This window comes from Falco punctatus (genome assembly GCF_963210335.1).
Source record: "Falco punctatus genome assembly, chromosome: 3".
In the NCBI taxonomy this organism is placed as follows: Eukaryota; Metazoa; Chordata; class Aves; order Falconiformes; family Falconidae; genus Falco; species Falco punctatus.
This window is the reverse complement of record NC_137582.1, coordinates 48,752,962-48,767,646: the sequence shown is the minus strand read 5'-3', so window position 1 is coordinate 48,767,646 and position 14,685 is coordinate 48,752,962. Positions and strand designations below refer to the sequence as shown.

Genomic DNA, 14,685 nt, shown 5'->3' with positions numbered 1-14,685 from the left:
CAACTAAACAGAGACACATGACTGTTTCAGGCACATATGCAAGATATTACAACAGCATTCCATATTATCATCCTCCCAAAGTAATTTTCACATGTGTATCCCAAGTGCCAAAGAAATTCTCTCTGGGTGGCGGGGGGCAAGCAGAATTCTGTCTGCATGGATGAACCTGAAAGCAATTAAGAGTCTGCAGGAACCCAGTACTGGCTTCTTGGGCAGTATCATAAAATCAGCTCATTACATTCAAACAGTAAATAATATTACTCTGAATTCAGGTGGTTCAATTAGATGGTTCTATCAAAGCTCAAACCACATGGAGTAACTGTCCACTTTCCAGAACTGCTTCAGTCTCAGCCTATACTAAGCAGATACCATTACAGGGAACAAAAACACTAGGTTAAATCATTGGGTTTTAATGTTGCATGGAGGAGTCAGGAAGAAAACACTGTTTCAGTCGATTCTATAACCGTGCTTTCAAAATGTGAGGGTGTGCAGCCAAAAAAAAAGAAGAAAAAAAAAAGAGTGGTGAAGTTTTTGCTTCCTTTGGAATATCTATATGGCTTAAACGTAATTAAGAAATCAAAAAATACACAGATATATCTTTCTTATCATTGCATCACTACTGAAATACACCTTCAAGTGATTTGGCTTGTTCTTCCTACCATTTCCATAGACATCTTTTCTAGGGAGGCCTCCTCAGGCTGCTTTAAAAGGATCAAGACAGATCTATTTCATCTAACTGGTACGTCTGTATGCAGAGAATTAAGCAGCTCTTTGCTAAATGAATGAAGTCTAAAAACTGAATTCTGTCAGGCATATAAATAAAGGCCTGCACCAACATATGCTTTAACACTTCTCAGCAAAGTTGCCAGCTCCAGCACAGAAAATGAAGCCTGCCTAACAACAGGCTTGCTTTTGTCATTGATTTTTCACAGATCCACTCAAGGGTGATTGGCAGGCACCCAATAGTTCACAGAGAATAAAAATCAGCTCTACAAAGCAACTGAAGTTATGTCCATCTTACTTGGCTGTACCAGCATACCTAGAACACTGACAGCTCCACCATATCGCCGGAACGTGGACCTCAAGAAGCACCACTACCAATACAAGACTAGACAAGCCCAAGCTGATCTCAACTTGCTGTTACATTGGAGAGTAAATAAGGCATCTTCACTTCCTAATTTGTCAAGAAATTCACAGGCCCACCAGAAAGAGTTATATCTTTGGCTGCGTGCTTTAACAGAATGTTACTGGAATTCCTTTATCATCATAAATTAAAATTATTCTTCTGATAACTACTTCTGTTTAGTACATTTCAATCAAAATCAGTAGAAGCAACAAATCACATTTTATCTATAACAAATGAACTGGTAGTTTTTCCCATCAATTTCAAGACTTTGTCTTTGCATTCTACTGTTGTATTTCTGCTCATCTGAATGAAAATAATCTGAGGAAGGTCTGTTTTGTCTTAAGTAGTCTTTGGACTTACCTCTAAAGAACAAAATTCTCAGGAAATGCAGGGTTCTTTCCATTCTCTACAACCCTGTGGTAAAAGGAAACAAGTCATCAAAGTCCTCTATTGCCATGTGACTGAAATCCTGTTAGAAGGACTCCTTACAGGTTTCAGTCACCCTAAAAATCAACCTCAGGCCAACAAAAAAAAACCTTGGAAGTGAAATTACACTCACCCATATACTGTAACAGCAGATACACGCTTCCAGAAAAGGTGACCATTATCTTGCTTACCAAAATTAGTAACCAAGACCAGTATCTCCAATTCGTACACCTCCAACTAAAACATCAGCAGAGCTACTAGATAAACCACTTCAAGGTTTCAGCTTTTAGAATATGTAATTGGAACAGTTAATTTCACTGTGAGGGAGACTGATACTTCATGGTAGTTTCTCTCCTTTCATTAGACAGCTGATTATTCCATTTTCCTTTAATACTGGTAATTTTTAATGACTGTCCTTTGGACATCTGTCCACACAGTGCATGACTTATTACATACTCAGTATTTATTTCATGAGCATAATACAGAATAAGTTATTCTTTAAGTCATAGCTTCATAACTTTCTTCAGTACTGTTTTCCACTGCCTCTTTGCTCTGACATTAAAAGCAGGCTTAGAGAAGTCAAGTGAGAATTCACTGCCAATAAAAATACTGAGAAGCAGACACAAACCACCACAGCCAGGGAATCAAACCATGGTAGAAGTGATAACTTCTAGTAGCTTGATTCCAAGACACTCAAGTCTTTTTTCTCCTGGTAAATTTTCTAGAAGCTTGATCTAACAGTTCTCATTACAAAGGCCAACCAAGACAAACACTAGATCTTTTGGTATACCTTAGGGTAAGCTAAAACCTGCTGCATTCTAACCCCACCCAGCTTGACTACTTTAAAAGAGTAAGAGACTGATCACTAATCCAAATTACAAAGTACTCTGGACTTCCATGGAGGAGCTAGAAGTGTGTCCGGCTATTAGTCTAAATTTCTCCAAAAAGAATGAGTAGTATTAATTTGGCTACATAATTGTTACAAACATTACAACGTCTTGAAGAACATTAAAATTTTAAAGTAACTTTTCCAGAGGGTCTCAAAACAGCTTCCTAGTAGAAGGGAAAGAACATTTCTCCAAGTAGTAGATACGCAGCTTTCAGGAAGCATGACTCTACTTCTTGGCTTAAGTATTATGAAGCATTTGGAACTAAACCAAGAATGATCTAGTAACAGCTACAGCCATGGTTTTAGGCAACCAAGTGAAATGACCACACAGTTTCTCATCCTCATTCCCATTTCTCAAAGAAAAACTGACCAGAATTGACAGTTTGATGACAACAGCAACAGTATCACATGAAATATGAGTAACAAAAAGTCCGTTTCCAATATCCTTCTTCTGGAACAAATAACAAGGGAACTTCAGCTAGATCACAAAAAGAAAAATAATTAAAAATAATCCTTTCCCAAAGGCTTATCTAACAAATTATTTTAAGCAGTAGTGTTAAAAAACCACAAGATTAGACAAGATTCACACAACGTAGTTTACTGCACAACGCGCTGTGCAGAGAACAGCTTTGTCTTCTAAGCTGGTGTGCATGTAACTTGCAAACGCTGTGCACCTCACTGTTCACATACTGTAGCTCAAGGCCAAAACTGCTGAACTGGAAGAAAGGTGGGAAACCAGGCTAGTTGTAAAAAGGCAAGCTGTAATCCTTAGGCACAGATATCTCAAAGGTAAGCTTTTAGTCGAAGGGAAACCAGGATGTCAAGACATAAAACGGAAATAGGCTTAGAAAGTGGCTTTAACTGGGATTTAAAAGCCAGATGGTATATGCAACAAACACTGACCAAAAAATTCTAACCAAAAAAGTTCACAAAGCAAAGATATTGTGCCACATATGACAGAATTTATAGCTAGAGCTTCTGTTTAATTGGTAAAGCAGTAAGTTAACCAACACAGCTGCTTTTAAGCTACCTTATCTTTATACCATGAATTCTACATAATGAGATCTCAGGTAATCAACAGGAACTTAAGAAAATCTGTATAGATGTTGAAATCATGAAAGCAAAACAGAAGAACTGAGGTATCTCAATATGGTAATCACAGTACTGTGGAAAACCAAACAGGAGTAGTAAGCTTCCCACAGGAATTATTTCTGGTTAGGAAGTATCAAAATCTTAAGGCGGCTACATATAAGTTTAATTAGTTTCAACTGGGGGAAAAAAATAAATGGCTGCTCTTACATCTACTTATAGCCTATACATACATGGGCAAAAGGCTGTAAGAATGCCAGGGCCTCCACTGTGAGCTGAAAGATTACTTCCGTTTAATATCTGAATAGTAACTAAGGATATCTGAAAATTATGGCAAAAGACATGCAGAAAGCAAAAAGCAGAATTTGAATCAATAATGGTCAGTTTTAGACAGGCAAAAAATGATGGAGAGGAAATAAAGGCATGTATTAATACTTGTTAAAGGAGAATCTAGAACCACTTGTTATTGTGAAAAAAAAATTAAAGGCCATATACAAGTGTATACAAAGTATGGAACAGAAAAAGTGAATCAGTAACAGCTGTCCAACTTTTTCCACAGTATGAAATAAAGTTCAAAATAAGGTAAAAAAAACCACCTTTCATAGCATTCTACAGCATAGTTGCCAAGTAGTATACAGTTCAAGTGACAGATGCTGAAAAATTTTATTAAATTCAACAGCTTTCAGGCAGGCTTAAAATGAGGGAGAAAAGACAGAAATAGAAGTCTTCATACTCTGAAATACTCAATATCTTCCACACAACGAGTTTGCTTATTAGTAAATTAGACAAAGGCCATGAGGTACAAAAGATAACAGAGAGCTCTTAGTAAGTTAGCAGCCATCTTCTCAACAATCTTTACTATTTCATATGCTGTTTACAACTTCATATCAAGTCTGATTTTAAAAATCTGTATATCCTCTGGACAGAACAGATACTAAATTAAATAGAAGCTGGTAGCTATCAAATACTCTCCACTACTTTTACATAGTTATACATCACTGTTTCTTATTGTTGATAACGGGTAAGACTTCATATCATGAGCAGTGATTTCAATTGTAACTTCTTGTCCTAATACAAAACATTTTATTATGTAACAGTAGTAAATATTGATTAAATTCAATTAATTACCCTAAGTAATTACAACAGGCACAGACTCTCCATCAAGTACTGCCACTCTGCTTTTCTAGTAGAGCAGGTTACTGTCTCTCTAAAATTAACAAAAATACAAAGCTTGGATCATTGTAAGGCAGATTTTTTATGCCCGTTTTGCAGGAAGTCTCCCATACAGTACTCCGTGTGGCTTTTGATGCATCAGTTTCACAACTACGGAGGTTCAGAGCCTTTCAAGTTCTCCCCAGATCTTAATCAATTTTCAGAAGGATTAATATCCCATTCCCTCTTCCCCCCAGCCAAGAGGCTTATGGTGAACCTCGAAGAAGATTAATACTCTAACCACATTCCCAGTCCTGTCTCAGTTTCTTCTGAATTACTGCTCAATATGCTTCAAGCAGGCATAATGAAAAACTGCTTTAGTACAATGCTGCAATATTCCTTTATATACTTTTCACACCTTGGTACATCTGAAGTCACGATAGCCTATTTACTAATCTTCCACTATACGTGATGGTTTTGTCACTCCCCCGAACTCCCAAAGAAGCACCCAATGCACTCTCACAGCCTAACGCTGAGCCTATGGCTTTCGAAGATTTAAAATCTTTGATAAAATTAACTGTGGGTATTAAAGGTGTATCAGATTTAAGAATACTACTACCTATTTAATCTTTAAATAAATTGCTAAATTTTTCACAAAACATTCCAATATCATTGTAGGCCCTTTACAAGCAGGGAAGAACTGGAAGTGGGGAACAATAATTTTCAAGGTAAACCTGTGGGGTAGAAATAAAGTCTCCTTTCTACTTCGATCCATGTTTAAAGGCTTTAAATACTGAATTCCTCCCCCCTTCCCATAATATTAATACATGCTATCAAGTATGGAAAAATTTATTTTCTTCTTGCAAAACAGCTCAAGATCACTCTCTAGATAATTTTTTCAGTCTCTAGCTAAATGTTACAGCTCCAGCTGGCCAATAAAAAGTGTACTCCATGGAGAGACTTTTTAGTCTTTTAAGACTTATTTCTGAAATAAGGGCTTCCCTTACAAAAAGCTTGCCACCAGAACGAGCCAGTAAAGCTCTAAATAATTTAAAAGCAGAAATACTGCAATAAACTTGCTTGCTCTGCATATTAATACATCCCTCAGAATCAAGGGGGAAGAGCAGATAGCACTAAAACTTGAAAAGAATTAAGTAGGAGTATTTTTTATAAAACTCCTGGAATATAAAAAAGCTTACTCCAGAGAAATAAAATCTGTCAGCGTATACTAGACTTCACCAGAACAAAACCAAAATTAAGAATCTACAAGACCACAAAATCATGGATAGGATGAAGAAAGAAGATAAAATATCAACCATGAGAAATGTGAGACTGGGTACCACCACCTTTCACTTGCATTACCCTAAGCAAAGCAAAAAACACAGAGACCTTAGTAATTACTATGGCCCGCCTTTCATATCAAATCAATCAATGTTAAGCATTTAACAGATACCAGTCTTGCTGACTTATAACATCCTCTTAACACCTCACAAAAAAAAAGGTTTTAAAGCAGTTTCAGTTTCAGCTGCTAAAACCAGAACTCACACTCTTCAAGGAGCACAAATGAAAACCTCCCACTCCTAGCTGAATTCACATCAATATCCACTCTTCTCTGTATGACAGTCATATGATTTACCGATGCCTAATAACTCAAGGTCCTATTTACTAACTCAGCAGTAACTGTCAACAGGTGATGGAGAGAAGGAAGTCTACTGGACTCTATCATTGCCTTAAATCACAGTATATCAAGGTCAGATTATTCAGGCTAACTTCCCCCTCCTGACAGGTCAGGAGGCCAAGGGGGAAAAGAAAAATGTGTACCATATGCAAGCCTCAGCACTTTTCTCTAAATTCAGCTGTACAGTATAACGAACGAGCCAGTTCAAGTGCTAGATGTTCTTTTGGACTGCATTAAAGTTGTCACTGAAACTAAGACACTTTATTACCAAGGCAGCACGCTAAAATCATGTATTACTATTCATTTTGTGCTACACCACCACTGACCCACTCCCACCTGTTGGAAGTTTAAATAAACTTTAGAGACATTAAAAATATTTAATGCATTTAAATACAAAATTTGAAAAGAAAAACGAGGGCAGTCTTTCCTAACATGAAAAAAAGCAATCAATCCAGCTACTGAAGGCATTGTGTCACTTGAACACACAGCCATTTCTACTGTATGCACACTTGAAACCTTACTGACCATGTTGCAGGGAACTAGTTTCCCCTACCAAAATAATACAGAAGTAATCAAATTGCAATTCTGGTAATTCTTTCTATGAAAGTAAAAGTCAGCACTCAATAATAGAAGACCTAAATTTTAGGAAAAGCAAGCATAGGTTTTTGTTGCTCCTCACCAGTTGTTTAGACATGCAAGATTAAACTGAATCTTGGCAAGGTGCTCTTAAAAATTATACTGCTGATTTTCTACTTGGGTTAACGTTTCCAAAGTAACTTCGCTGTTTTCAGGCTGAGGTAGACTGAAGACAATGAAAAAAAGGCAGAGCATTAAGGCATGGGTCCAAAGCAATCAGATTGCTTTTGTTTTGCAAATGCTGTAAACTTACACATCCATAAAGCTGTATTACAGTATGCTTTTGAAAGAAGCTTTGAACATGCTGAAGCAGCAAGCACATTTCAATACCTACCTTGAAATTTTGAGACAAAGGCTCTGAAGAATACATCATTACTAACATGCCATTCTTACTGTCTTTAGAACAAATTGTTTCAAAATTTTTATCAAGATTGCCCTCTGACATACGATTTTTTCTTTGGTGTGCAGGTACAGTAAGAAATTACTTACCACAGCAAGTTGTGTCCGTGACGCTACCGTATGAAACACTGCAGGCATCATGAGAGATTCTTCTACTTTCAATTCCATCTCATTCTCTGCTGAAAACGTTGTTTTGGGGATAGCTGGTGGACGTTCACACAAGATCATTTCTTTGTTGAATAAAAAAATTGGATTGGTATCCTACACTCAAAAAGAAAATGAAATCAAACACTGAATAAAGGCAACATACTGTTCGATCACCAATTATTTTGTCTTGTAGGTAATGTGCCCTAAGAACACGTTAAAGCTTACATGCATAAGCTGAACACAAACATCTTTTTCTGAAAGCAAAGAAATCCAGCATACAGTACACTGCAGAAAAATACTTTAAAATCCCTTAGTAAAACATCTTTTTCTTCCCCCTAAACTGACAGTTTAGACAAAGAATGCAGCATGCACTTACTGTTCCTGCACTGTAACTACACACTCTTCTGTCTGGTGCCATACACTCTCCTCCATTGACAACCAGTACTTGGTGCTGAATGGCAATCTTATACTTTGTTTGAATTGCATGTTTCAGATCAGCCACACTGGAAAAAAAATGGGCAAACATGATGACTAATAGAGATAGCTGACTTGTCTGTGTCAAAGAAGAACTTTTTTTTAAAAGACCTATTATTTTTCATTCTGCATAATGACATATTTCTAAGTTTTGTAAGTGCTGTACTGTGTTGCATTCCGGATATCCAGCTAATAAGCTATCAGCTAAAAGATGACAGCCTCTGCATTACTAATAAATTATCAGCAATCTTTTTCCAAGAAGATTTGATAATCCAGAATTTCAGCATGCGAAGTCACACCAAGCATTTAGGATAATAACTGTCAAGTCATATTATGTTCTTTGAATATGTACTTCCTGAACAGCTAACTTACTGAAACCCTAGAAGGCAGCAAGAGTATTAACACTTCATTATGCATAATGTAAGCAATTTCACCTAATCAACTTTGATTTACTATACATTGAGTACAGTATGGCATTTAACAGAGAATTAAACAATCTATATATATGCAACATTCATATAAACATTACAGACACTTTTAATGAAGAAACAGTAGGTCAATAAAACATCCCTGTTTTAGTTCACCACCCTTGTACCTTTAATTCTGAGCGATGATATCTTCACTTTACTACTTACTTTACACAGTTCTAGACTGTCTTGAAGACACAGGCAAACACCAAACTGAACAAGAATTTACTAATATGATATAGTAACTGACCCAAACTATAAAGCACTGGGGTAGTACCTGTGCAAAGGTATTAAACAGCTTCAGAGTATCAAGTGAATAACCAATATAAGCAACAATGGTTTTAATATAACTGGCAGGAAGTATAATGATATTACTGGCTATATGGTCCTTGAAAAATAAAGATCAGTTATCTGAAACAACCATGATTCAATACCACATTGTGAATTCACTACGAAGGAAACTATGCTACAGTAAGCATTCACCTACCATCTCCATGGTCTTGGGGAAGATAGATCGGCCTGTCTGCATACACAGAAACAGGCAAAGAACCCAAGAAAGTTAAGTCTTGCTAGAAAGAGCAAGTCTATATATACAGATATACAGAACAAGAAGTTAAACTGTTCAACTGAAGTCTTGGATTTTGTGTGGGTCAGACATTGGAAAGTTTGTCCCTCAAAGAACTATTCGCAACTGAGCAAAGCGTCAGCCCATACCTGACTATTAGGTACCTGGTCTGGCAATTCAGACGCCGTACCTCACTCACCATTATTTAGGAACAGAATGTCTCAATGTACCACAAAGCATAGAGGGGTGCTAACACATCTGCTAAGGACCCAACCGATCCAGAATGGCCGAGATGAAATGCTTCATGCTCAACAATACCCTGAGTGTCAGCAGGCGTTGCAGAAGAGCAGACAAAAATAAACGGTGTAGGCAGTCTTAGGGGCCTTCCACACCAAACAAGTTTCAAAATCCAAACTCACTTGTTGAGTCATGAAAATTGCAAACAGGAATTCAGGAGAAAGGAAACAATGGATGTGAGCACAAAATCTGTGGTAGAACTCTTTCAAGCACAGTTACTTGCAACTCATTCATCACTGACAGAATATGAAGACAGCAGGTAAGCTTGGCTCTTGCTAGCTCCAACGTGCAAGGGCTATCAGACTGCACACAATTTATTTATTAGATCAGTCCCACGTGAGAACAAGGAAAAAAGATACAATACATCCAGTATTTCTTAGACCTCTCTAAAAGCTTCTTTATATTTGCAAGATGCTTTTAATGTGCAGTGAAATTAATACACATAGGAAAGCTGCTGGGGCTTAACTGTGATTCTGTAACACTGCTCATGCTTAAAGCAGCTGGACATTCAGAAATTCATGTTTTACACATGAAATGCTCTAAAACATTTTGGAGCCTTACAACAGAGGACAGAACCAACTTTTACCCATCCTGGATATGAGACAAAAACCTGCATGCCAGTTCTTTAGCATCCAGTCTAAAAATATTACAGAGCACACACTTTCTTCAGGATGTATATATACTGACAGGAAAAAGAGCAATTTGCAGAATTTCTTCTACAATGCTAGTCAGTAAAAAAAATAAACATTTTACAGAGGAATCCTAAATAAAAATGCCATCCAATAAAAGGTCACAGAAAATCAGAAGTTGTTCTGACAGTTTTTCCAAAAAGGAAGCATAACACCAGAATCAGCTAAGAGTAGGTCATCCTCTGTCACTTCCCCAGAAAGTAAATAACCTCTCCACTCTTTCATGGGACCTCAGACACACACAATCACTTGCAAGGCATTGCAAATGCTAACAAATAAATCTAAAAAGCAGAACACAAATCCCAAATTCACTCAAATACATGAAAACCTAGAAGATAACTACATGGACATACTAAAAAACAACTGACTATAATCTCTCCAGAACTCAGCATACAAAAAGTATATATAGTCTTTAATTAAAAAAAAAAACCAAACACAGATAGGCAATTAATTTACTTTCTTACTTTTGTACAGCAAGTTCCGTATCAAAGGTAAGGGTAGTTCCCGTGTTGACCAAAAATACATACAGCTTCATGATGATTTCTTTAGGTCTCCAAAGTTTGTAAGTTCCACTGCTAAAATCATTTAGAAACTGAAAAAAAGATTCCAAGTGTTAGTTGCACATATCAGTTATGAAAAGCATGTACATGCTTTTGAAAAAATGTTTTTAGATATGTAGTAGGTGAATGGATCAGCTCTTTATCCATTACTAAACATAAAGATGCTCCTCTGACCAGGAACATGGGCAAAGTAAGCCTCTGCACATACAAATGGTTAAAAGAACCAGAGGTCACCATCTCAGATCATTTACCTGGCTTTTCTCACTTATGAAATGCCTTTTAAAGCCTCAGAGAGTTATTTCCAGACATCTTTTCTAGATTTTGCAAACAGCAGCATGATCTATGCTTCAATTTCTCAACTTAGACTTTGTAGCTTTATCTGCTCACTACTATCCCTATCCATAGATTTTTAACTGAGACATACAGAAGCATTAGCAAAAAACAAAGTTTCAAAGATATGTAGTTTTCTTTTTGTATCTCTTCATAATTAAGTAATAGTTTTAAAAAAAGTATTTTCCTCTTTCCAGCACTAGCTAGATCTGTGGCTCCTTTCTTTGTTGCTAGTAGCAAATATGGAGCAATTGAGAAAGAAAGCGCAGTCCAACACATTGGAAGCATTTTCAGTCCTGTACCCTACAAGCATCCGGATGACCGTCTATAAACACGTTTTCTCCATTGCACATAACATGAAAAAATAATGAACTGCTTTGTAAATCATTTGAGATTTAATCTGAGATTTTATCACTGAAACACTCCACACTTCTGAGCCTTTTTTTCTTCTCCATAGTAGCTCATAAGTTTATGAATAATTTCCTCCACACTAACAGGGTTGCTGCAGGAGTAAAACTAGCACTGCAGTCAGTAATGACCTGAATTTTTTATTTTTTTAATGTGGAAGGAGTTATGAAAAGTTAGGCTGCAAAAGTTTTACCCACTAAGCAATGTTCTTCTATCATTATAAAAATTACCTTTCGGATTAAATTACTTCACAGGAAACTTAAGTTCCACCTTCCCTGAAACATGAACAGGACACATACACAAGGTCTACACAGCTAACTATTACCCTAAAATGAGTCCGAATTTGCATTTATCTTTTTGCCTACACAGAGGAAAAACTGATAAACCATAGAGAAAAATAACAAACATATTAAAATGGAGAGGGGGAGAAGTTTTACCAGAGTAATAATTCCAGAAAGTCAAAAGAGCTTTCTAATTTTCAAGCATTAATAACAGTGCATAAACTAGTCAAAACATGCATTTTTACAAGGCTTCAGAAACAGAACCATATCAAATAAAAAAGCCCCAGCTAAAGATCCAATCTGAATTGAGATTTGTTGTCTTTACACTTAATTCTTCAGTGGCACCAGTTCTAACTTACATCAGAAAATACTCCACAAAGTTATTAGATAAAGAAGAACTGCTGAACATCAAGAACAAGCTAGCAATAATTTATTACTAAATTATTTGGCCTAAGTTACAGAATTACATCAGCCTCACGCACACAGAAAAACTCCTTTTTATATAGGGTATATTTGTGACTGTGGCCCACGTACAATTGGAAACAAGTGTTAAATAACACAATGCTTAAAGCAAGCACCATGGAGCATCCACCAAAAAAATCTCTTTTCCATCTAAGCAAAGTAAAGGGTTGTAGGGTATCTAGTTTTCATAGCAACATTATTTTCCAAGCTGAAGTGATATTTACAAGAGAATCTGTCTGGAAACCTCACATACATAAAGTGAAATTTTAATTAAACATTTACCTCTCCATACCTTAACACTAAAGCTAACTATTTAAAACACAGAAAAAATATTATCAAGAACAAAAATATTTATGACAGTATCTGCCACGCATAAATCAGCAGTCTCACGATTTTTAACTTCAAGCAAAGAATTACCTCCAGGCACTATACAAAGCTATCACCTTCTTCAGGAGGAGAATAAATGCACACATTTGCTCTGCTTGATTTTTGGCCACACAGTAGCATGGCTGTTCAAAGCCAGAGATGATCTGCAAAGAAAAGATACAGAATGCAATTACAGGTGTTATTAACATGTCAGGATTTTATGGTCATCATCACATCTAATCCAGAAATCAGCATGTCAATGCCAGAAAGAATAATGAAGTGGTAACACTTTTTTGTTAGTTAATAATGCTATCCAGTTGCAAGCCCACTCAAAACTGCTACATACCTGAATACTTTTGCCCGTAAATTTAGTTAAAAATAACCATTAAAAATATTCTTCAGTATTTACAAAGAGGCAAATTTAGTTCACTAAAAAGAATTGCTTGTACTTCCATTAACTGAACATATTTTTCAGAACTGGCACAAAATGTGATCTGATACTAAGAGCAACAGAGGAAGTCATAAAAAAAGCAATTTATCTAAGAAAATTCAGTGTAAAAAGGCACACATACTACTGCTGTTGAATGAACAGTATTATCCTGCAGCTGTATCTAACAGATCCCTCCAGGAATCAGCATCATCTTCCTTACCTGAAACAAGGTAACCTTGTTTGCTAAGCTATTCACCTATTTTCAAAACATTTGTTAGATTTTTTTTGTTTGTTTTAATAAACTGAAGATGTTACCATTCCCAGCTGCTTGTCACTGGCATCCTTTGTCAGGGGCTTTCTCTCCCAGAACTGCTGTTTAAACTACAATGGAAACTACAACAATCAAAATGAGCCAGATCAGCAAAGGTGGTCTTTTTAGGCTACCCTAGTTTATTTTAACTGTTATTAGTTAAGTAACAGTGCCAAAATAGAAGGAGCACTTGGCAAGGAAGGCAGTAATGAGCAGCTGGGCTCAGGGCAGTCAGGCAAGCGCACAATCAAACTCTGAACTGCAAACATTATTTCTATCATGTTAATACCCTAGCAAGCTTTCTGAGAAGACGATCAGGTACTATAAAGGGTGATAATCCACTACTAAAAATAGGTTTGCTGAAGCCTGAAAACCATTAGAACATGTAAATCATTTTATACAACTCATGTTACTAATGGTAAATAAAAATCCTTTATCTTAAATTTGAAAAACTTATGAAAAAGGAAAAAAATTACCCAGCCATCCCATGTATTTTACATTCATGGAACAGATAGCACTTTGTTAGGCTGTTATTTCAGCATTATCTTCCTCCTTCCTGTCCACTTCTCCTTTTATCCTATGCAAAATGCACACACATCACCTTGTCAGAAGCAAAGGTACAGCAAAAGGGAAAAAAGCAATATGATTAAGTACCACCATTGGAAAACCAGTAACTCAAGTGTCCTCCTTCTGTTTATCTATCAGCAGTGAGTAGTTGTACTTGAGCAAAATCAATTTCTGAACACTTGTTTTTGATCAAAGTAATGCACATTAACACAAATAACAAAAAACTACTGAAACACTTTGCCACAAAGTAGAATCACAACACTATAATCTATCCTTCTAATTCCTTTGCAACCATTAAGTAATCAAAGAACAATTGTCATTTCTTCCACACAGCATTTCAACAAACAGTCCTGGGCTGACAAAACTACACTTAACACAGGCAGGACAAATTTATATTAAGTTACTCATTACAGAAAAAGGGGTGGGGGGATGGGGAAGTAGAATTCACCCACTCCAAAGGTTGCCAAAAATTTCAGTGAGTACTTCCACAAATCAAAGAATCATGTGAAGGAAAGTTTCAGAGAACATGTGCCTTTAACACCAAGCTTTCCTGCAGATTCACCGGTGCCCAATAATGGCAGGCTGCACCCCCTCATCAGCAGGAACTATGTTAAGTGTCTCTCTCCAGCTGCCTGTTTTCACAGCAGTGGACAAAACCAAATTTTGAGAGTTCTCCCTAGTCTTGCATCTCTGGAGAACATCTGGCTGTGTCTGGCAAAGTCCAAGATTAGTTAAATGGGGAGATGTATGAAAACCAGTCACAGTTGTCTATGTCTCTTTTCTTTGAAAGGTCAGGTTACAGCAGACTGTTGCAAGCAATGTCAGCTACATATCACAAACTAGCCTTTAAGTTTGTTCCCAATATTCAAGAATATTATGATTCAGCAGTAACACAAATTTTTAACATAAGCGTTGAGTGAAAGTCAGGCATCATCAA

At 36.6% G+C, this 14,685-nt stretch overlaps 1 protein-coding gene across 4 annotated transcripts in view; it reads right to left on the bottom strand.

Moving 5' to 3' along the window:
- RB1CC1 (RB1 inducible coiled-coil 1) overlaps positions 1-14,685 on the bottom strand; it is an 81,835-nt gene that overhangs the window by 52,770 nt on the left and 14,380 nt on the right. For 3 of the 4 annotated variants that reach the window (XM_080381461.1, XM_080381463.1, XM_080381462.1), the window contains exons 2-5: positions 12,493-12,605; positions 10,499-10,626; positions 7,919-8,045; positions 7,486-7,656 (exon numbers count right to left, since the gene is read on the bottom strand). In XM_080381461.1, the coding sequence (XP_080237587.1) occupies positions 7,486-7,656; positions 7,919-8,045; positions 10,499-10,569 (369 nt within the window). In that variant the 5' untranslated portion in view covers positions 10,570-10,626; positions 12,493-12,605. Of the gene's footprint in view, positions 1-1,486; positions 1,541-7,485; positions 7,657-7,918; positions 8,046-10,498; positions 10,627-12,492; positions 12,606-14,685 lie in introns of those variants that run through there. The other variant, XM_080381464.1, reaches the window with a different exon arrangement.